Genomic DNA, 6,784 nt, shown 5'->3' on the forward strand with positions numbered 1-6,784 from the left:
GCCACTTCTGCACCAGATTCCAGAATGTGGAACTGGATCCTGTTGGGGCAGCTCTCCAGGCTGGGGTGCGGGGGGTGGGGTCAGTTCTGAGCTCAGCTCCTGGCCAGGCCAGGCCCGCAGAAGGGCAGGGCTTGGAGACGAGGTGAGAAGGGCCAGCAGAAGGTGGGGTGCAGAGGCAGGCGTCCCATTCGGAGACCAGCTGGCATCTCTGCAGTTGCACAAGGTGGGGAGGGCTGGGCCAGGGGGTAGGCACGGATTCCTTAAGGCAAAGGTGGACCCCCGAAAGTGGGCAGCCCACACCATCCTGGACACACGGTGGGGGGCGGCTTGGGGTGGAGAGAGGCGGCTGATTCATAACGTTCATAACAGAACAAATAAGCACCAGCCCTGGCTTGGTGCCCAGGCCCAGTGCCGTCTGAGGGCCTTCTGTGCCACCCCCTTCAATCCCCCCACAGGCAGGAACTAAGTGGGTGCAGGTGAGTGGGGACACGAGTGGTCCTTGCAGGCCTGCTCACAGGCCTGGGAGGAGGAGCTGGGCCTGTGGGCGAGGCAGACACGTCTTATCCTCCCGGGTCCTCCTCGGCCTCCCTGGGCAGGAGGCCCACCCCCAGGTTCCCAGGGCAGGCCCGCAGGTGGCTAGGCTGGCCTGACAACCAGGCCACATCCTCACATCCCAGACACAGGCGGGTGGGGGCTAGGAGGCCGCGTCAGTCCTGGGGGAGGACTGGGATGCTCAGGGCTGGGAGGACCCAGAGCTGGTGAGGCAGCTGCTGGGGACAAGTGGCTGCTGGAGGACGTTCGCAGAGCAGGGGAGTTTGCCAGAGCGGCTCCCAGGACCTGGCACCAGGATGCTGGAGAGAGGGCTGCTGCTGCTGGCTCTCGGCCTGGGCCTGGCCAGCACCCAGGGGACTCTGGAAGAGGTGCCAGTGCAGCCCGGCTTTGACGCACAAAAGGTAGGTATCGTGGGCCCAGCCCATAGACGGTACCAGGACAGGGACTGGACAGCGTCACATCGAGGAGGTGCTCAGGCCAGAGGCAGGGGTTGGGGTTCGGCCCAGCCTGTGCCGCAGGAGCTCTGGTGGACCCAGGAGCATGAACCTCAAGGTCTTCCTGTCTTCTCCCAAGAGACAGAAGCCAAGAGAGGCCCCCACAGCCTGCTGGGTTGAGGGGTCCCCCACTGGATGACACCAGGGAGCAGAGAGAGTCCTTGTCTGTCCCTGCCCACCCATTTTGGGGTCTCAGCACCCACAGTCAGGCGTGGGAACTCAGGATCCAGGCTAGGAGGGGCAGTCAGAGCAGCTGCAGGACAGACCCTTCTCCTGCCTGCCCTCCCTGGACTCGCAGAGGAGACAGCTTGGGTCAGACTCGGGAGTGGACCTGGAAGGGAGCAGCAGGAGTCAGGAATCAGGTCAGAGAGGCAGAGCGCCTGAGAGTCAAGAGCAAGCGAGATGTTTTCAAGAAGGGAAGCCACACTTGACCCCGAGGAAGTCCACCAACACGCCCCCAGTGGAACCGTGGCCAGTACCCGCCCTGGGAGTCCCTGCCCACCTGCTGGCCAGGCTCAGCTGATCCTGGACAGGGGACTAGCCAGCCTTGCCTGTCCCTGTGCCCACATTCCCACAGATGGAGGGACGCTGGTTCACCATGCAGCTGGCCACCAGCCACGCAGACCTGGTCTTGCCAACTGACCCGCTGAGGCTTGCTCTCCACTCCATCTGGACCAGAGAGGGTGGGGACCTGGCATTGGTGCTGTTCTGGATGTAAGCGTGGGCCCTACATCTTCCTTCTCAGGCCCAGGCCCCCAAGGACAGCACCAGAGGCCCAAACCAGGGAGACACATGACAGTGAGCTGGGCTGGGGTCCCTTCCCTGAGAGGGGCAAGCCCTCACACTCCAAGAGAGGGGCCAGCAGGAGGGACAGACCCCTAAACCCGTAGGCCCAGGCCGTGGCCGGGCATAGCGGCAGTTGGGCCCAGGGCATAGCCGGCTGTGATGTTCAGCTCCAGCCTGGAGACCGTCGCTAGCCCAGGGGGCAGACCTCTGTCTCCAGCCATCTGAAGCAGCCGACTTGCCCGGCACATGGCACATGCCTGGAATCCCTGCCACTGCAGAGGCTGAGGCAGGAGCTGGCAGTTCAAGGTCAGCCTGAACCAGCTGAGACTGTCTCAAATATTAATTATCAATGAATAAGTGAAGTGGCTAATTATTCCCAAGAAGCCTCACGGAGGAGCACTGCCCAGGGCCACCTCTGCTCAGCACTAACCCCACGAGGACTGTGCCAGCCTGCACCCAGCCTAGGAGAAAAGACCACTGCCTAGCTGATGGCCTGTTCTAGACACAGACGCACGGTGGCCCCGGGGACACGGGTCCATAAGCACATGCCCTGACCCTGCCCGCGGATCTGGAGCCCCTGGGGCAAGGGCCGAGGGGGTGGGGCTTGTCCACACACGGAGCTGGACAAAGAGGAACAGCGCAGACAGGTCCCTGACCCCAAGACCCAGAGCTCAGAACCTGGGGCTAATGAGTCCAACCCCTTCAGGAAGCTTGGGTCCGCCCAGCAACAGGCCACCCCACTCCCTCACTCTTGCCCAGGGCCCCTCAGCTCCACTCTGGGCACCGTGGCCCCATCCTCCTCCCCCAGATGCCTGACCCTGATGCAGGTACCAGTGCCAGACTGCCCCAAGCCCAAGGGGCCAAGAGCATGGGGACACCAGCACTCCCAGCACAGGGCTCCCCAATGTCCCCCTGAGACAGGTAACTGGGAGCCATAAGAGGGTGACGTTTTTTCCCAGGGGAGAAGGGGTGTGTAGAGGAGTGAACGTCACCCTCCACCCAGCTGGGCTGCCAGGCCAGTACCAAGGCTCCTGTGAGTACCCAGCCTGGGGTCTGGCCCTCACTGAGTGGGGAGGGGTGAGCAGGGCCCCCGACGCTCCATTCTGCCCTGACACCAGGAGGCTGTGGGCTTCGAGGGGTGGGGAAGAGCGCGAGCTGAAAGGAAGCGGGGCGTCCTCTGGAGCCGGCTCTGTGCTGCCCGTGGGAGGGGCCGGGGGCCGGGGAGGAGGAGAGGTGTGGTGCCTCAGCTGCCTGGGGTCCCCAGTCGCGGGGGGCAGCATGCACGTCTGCTTCGTCAGCTCCGACTACAGCAACCTCATTCTTTACGTACGCTTTGAGGACGTCGAGGTTACCAGCCTATGGGCACTGCTGGGTAAGTGGCCGGCTCTCTCCAATGCTGGCCAGCATGTCGCCCAGATCACCAGAGGGGAAGCGGGAGGCCCTCTGGGGTCTGCATCGGGCCCACTCCTTCAAGGAGCCCTGGGCGGCTCTGCCCTGGGCTGCTTTCAGGGGATTCAGGGCAGGGGCCACTGCAACAGTCCAGGGAAGAGGACAGGCCGGGCCTGGTGGCAGCAGGGCAGGCGGCCCCACAGTGGACCAGCCCCAGTGTGTGCCCTGCATCTCAGCTGCAGCATCAGAGGGCTGAGGCCCAGGGCTTGCACCCACCGCCCAGGCTCAGCCTCCCTGTTGTTCACCCCAGAGGAGGGCATGGAGAAGATGCGGCCCTGGGCCTTGGCCCTGACCACAGCCCTGTGATTTCAGCGAGAAGAATGCTCGAGGACCCCGCGTGGCTGGGGAAGTACTGGGAGTACGTGGAGAAATTCCGCCTGCAGAGCGCCCCGGTCTTCAATGTGGCCGGTAAGCTGCATCCAGCTCCTCCCAGCCACTGCCTGGCCACAACAGCTGAAGACCACAGCTGACGCGGGCAGGTGCTTCACCTGTCGGGTCTCTCTCAGTCCACGGGCCACACGGGAGGGGAGGCACGGCCGGTGGGGGGTGGGAGCGGGGGACAAGAGGCCGGTCCTGTGATTGGTTCATTACCTGAGCAATTTCAGAGTGACCAAATGAAGGCCTTTTTCTCTGTCCCTCCACAGGACAGTGCCCCAGCCCAGGCCCAGGGGAGTCCACTCCCTGAGCCTTCCTGCCTGGGCCTCCATCCCTCTGCACTGACCCCAGCTCCCCTGTCTTCTGGCCAGGGACTTGCCCAAGAGCCTGAAGCCCCTGCAGTCTGTCCTCTCCCCCCTCCCTGTGGGTCACAGGGCCACCTGCCAACTGACCACATAGGGACCCATAGCATCTCCCAGCCTGGCCTGCACCTGAAAGAGTGGGAGGGGCGTGTGGCCCCACGTCCCCACCTCCGCAGAAACACCTGCAGGGGCAGATTGCCAAGGTCCTCACGCCGGCCCAGGCTGGCAGTGTCACCCCGTGGTGTGCGTCACAAGGCAACCCCAGGAGGTTCATCTCAGGCGCTCCTGCCCCTGACCTGGCCCACCTGGGTCTGCCCTGGGCCACTCTGGAGAGTGACCACGACTCTAACCACACTCCCCCCTGGGAGCCAGCTGGGGCTGCCAGGGGATGTGCGGATGGGTCACTGAGGCAGTGGACTCCCGGCTCAGAGCCAAGGGCCCTACAGTGCGTGCCCACCTCTGCTCCAGCTGGGCAGGCTCCGGGGAAACCAGGTCAGAGTCCTTGACACCCACCTAGACAGGCCTGGCAGGTGCCCAGCCCAGAAGACACCTCTGCAAAGCCTACCAGGAGCCCCGCCTGGCCAGCTGTCCCCACGCTCCACCAGAGTGAAATAAGCATGACCTAAAACACTGAACCACCACGAGGAGGGTTTTGCCAGGGGTGACTCAAAAGCTGGTGACACGGTGACAAAATGGACCGACAGAACAGAGCCGCTTCCCCATAACCAGCAGCCCTGGAAATGTGATAACCCAAGAAGGTGCAGACTTTCTGTGGAAATAAAGATATCCTTATTCTGGACTCAGAGAGCCGCCCGGGGCTGGGGTGCGGCTGGGTGACAGAGGCGTACTCAGCAGGCGCACCGCCCAACAGGGTCAACAGAATAAATGCCCGCGCTCCTCGGGGTCCTACAGGTCCCCCAGCTCAAGTTGGCCTCCACATGCCAGCCACCGAGGCCGCGCTCCAGGGGGACATTTGCCCGAAAAAAAACCCAGATCTAAAATTTACATGAAAGAATACAAGTTTAGAAATGTTTAAAAAGAAAAGCATCGAAATGGTCTGCCTCTGGGACGTAACCACAGGGGGAAATCACGTGGCAGGAGCGCAGGGCAGGAAGAAAGACAGCGGAGGCCCAAGGTCAGCAGACAGACACAGGTCCCTACAGCACGGGTGACAAAATGGCCCACCCTAATGGCACCTGCATTGAATAAAGGAGCTGACGGCAGCAGAGAGACCTCTGGGGGCACAGGAAGGGCAGAGGTTAACTCAACTCCTGACCCATTCTTTAAAAGAAGAAACCTAGAAATTTCTGTCCTCCCTATACTTGGGGTCCGAGGTGCCAACAGGTAGGACAGAAAGAAACCCCAAGGGAAAAGAGGGACCTACGGAGCCTTTGGATCCCCGCACATCAGTTATCACCTGCAGAACTGAAATACAAAAAAAGTGTCACTAATATTTGCCACGAAATTGACAATGAATTCCCATCACACAGATAAATATATATCAAAGCTACTCCCTGATTCAAATGGGAGTTCGAAAAATGAGCAAAAGACCCCAAACGGGGCTCTCTGCACACTCGCGGAACCCAGAGCTGCCGAGTGCAATGTGAAGAGAGGGGGGCCGGGCTCTGAGCCACCCAGCAGAAGACCCCTCATTGTCCACCAAATAAGACAGGGACATTTCTAGACAGATTCAGTGATGCCCACTGTGCGGGGAGGGCGGCCCTCGAGTAAGAACAGGGCTTGGCAGGCCTCCCTGGACTCCTCAGCAGACCCGAGCGTGGCCCCAGAAGCCCACCCACTGGCCAGCTGACCTCTGTCCCCAGGTGAACCAAGGGCTTGGTCTGCCTTGATGCTGGCTCCGCTGCTTGTACGTGGGCATTTTGAGCTCCTCTCCATAACCCTCCCTGCCTCGACGCCACCTTGGCAGAGCCCCTGCTCAGGGCAGTCCCCCTGCCTGCCAGGTCAGACCCAGGGCAGCGACAGATGGCCCTGGACAGGGCTGTGGCCAGGGTCCTTCTCCCTCCTCACTCCTGGCATCTGTGGAGACACTGAATGCAAGGGGGAAATCACTCAGAGCAGACGGCTGAGCGGAGCCGAGCCTGGCCCTGGAGTGCCAGAGGGCCGGGCAGGGAGGAGACAGGAGTGACCGCGGTCACAGCCCCGGGTCTGACCCTGAAGGCGGCAGCTCCTCCAGCCACAGCGCTCGGCCCCCATCTGCCCTGCGGTGTCAGCAGCAGGGTCACCGCCAGCTCCGGAACACCCCCCCCATTCACTAGGCTGCCAGGCACCTGGGCAAAGGTGGGCGGGAGGCCCCCTCCCAGCACTGGAGGCTCAAGTCCAGGGCCTGGAGCCGCAGGTTGCCCCTCCAAGGCCTCTCCTGGGCTGGGCCTCACTGGTCATCCGTCCGCATGGGTCCCAGTCCTGATTTCCTCTTCTGATGAGCTCACTCCTGTTGCCCTGGAGTCGGGTCCACCCTGTGGGCTTCATCTTGACCTCATGACCTCTGCAAATGCCCCGTCATGTTCTCAGAAACCAGGGCTCAGGCTTCCAAAATGAGAGGCAGGGGGACCACTCCTCAGCCCGTAGCACTCAGGGTGCACCCCTGCGTAGGGGCCCAAAGCCTGCCAGAGAGCAGTGGCCCCCTGAGCCTGCAGGGCTCATCTCCTTAAAACCCTCCGGGCTGCCGAGGACACTACCATCCTGGCCACCTCTGACCGAGAGGCTTAAGCAGGTAGTCAGCAAACAGCTCCTCAGGAACAGAGGCAA

At 62.2% G+C, this 6,784-nt stretch overlaps 1 protein-coding gene across 1 annotated transcript; it reads left to right on the plus strand.

Moving 5' to 3' along the window:
- Positions 1-848: 848 nt before the first annotated feature.
- Positions 849-3,966, plus strand: LOC117794750 (prostaglandin-H2 D-isomerase-like). Its single transcript, XM_034636076.1, has 6 exons — positions 849-953; positions 1,624-1,760; positions 2,792-2,865; positions 3,097-3,204; positions 3,594-3,689; positions 3,926-3,966. The coding sequence occupies exons 1-6, from the start codon at positions 849-851 to the stop codon at positions 3,964-3,966; spliced, it is 561 nt and encodes a 186-aa protein (XP_034491967.1).
- Positions 3,967-6,784: the final 2,818 nt, after the last annotated feature.

The sequence above is a fragment of the Marmota flaviventris genome, chromosome 13, assembly GCF_047511675.1.
Source record: "Marmota flaviventris isolate mMarFla1 chromosome 13, mMarFla1.hap1, whole genome shotgun sequence".
In the NCBI taxonomy this organism is placed as follows: Eukaryota; Metazoa; Chordata; class Mammalia; order Rodentia; family Sciuridae; genus Marmota; species Marmota flaviventris.

What these genes read in the sequence shown, in the direction of transcription:
- LOC117794750 (XM_034636076.1), top strand. Translation starts at nt 849, where the DNA reads ATGCTGGAGAGAGGGCTGCTGCTGCTGGCTCTCGGCCTGGGCCTGGCC. An exon ending in GCATTGGTGCTGTTCTGGAT is followed by an intron (nt 1,761 to 2,791) that starts GTAAGCGTGGGC and finishes GTTTTTTCCCAG; the next exon opens with GGGAGAAGGGGTGTGTAGAG. An exon ending in AGGCCAGTACCAAGGCTCCT is followed by an intron (nt 2,866 to 3,096) that starts GTGAGTACCCAG and finishes TGGGGTCCCCAG; the next exon opens with TCGCGGGGGGCAGCATGCAC.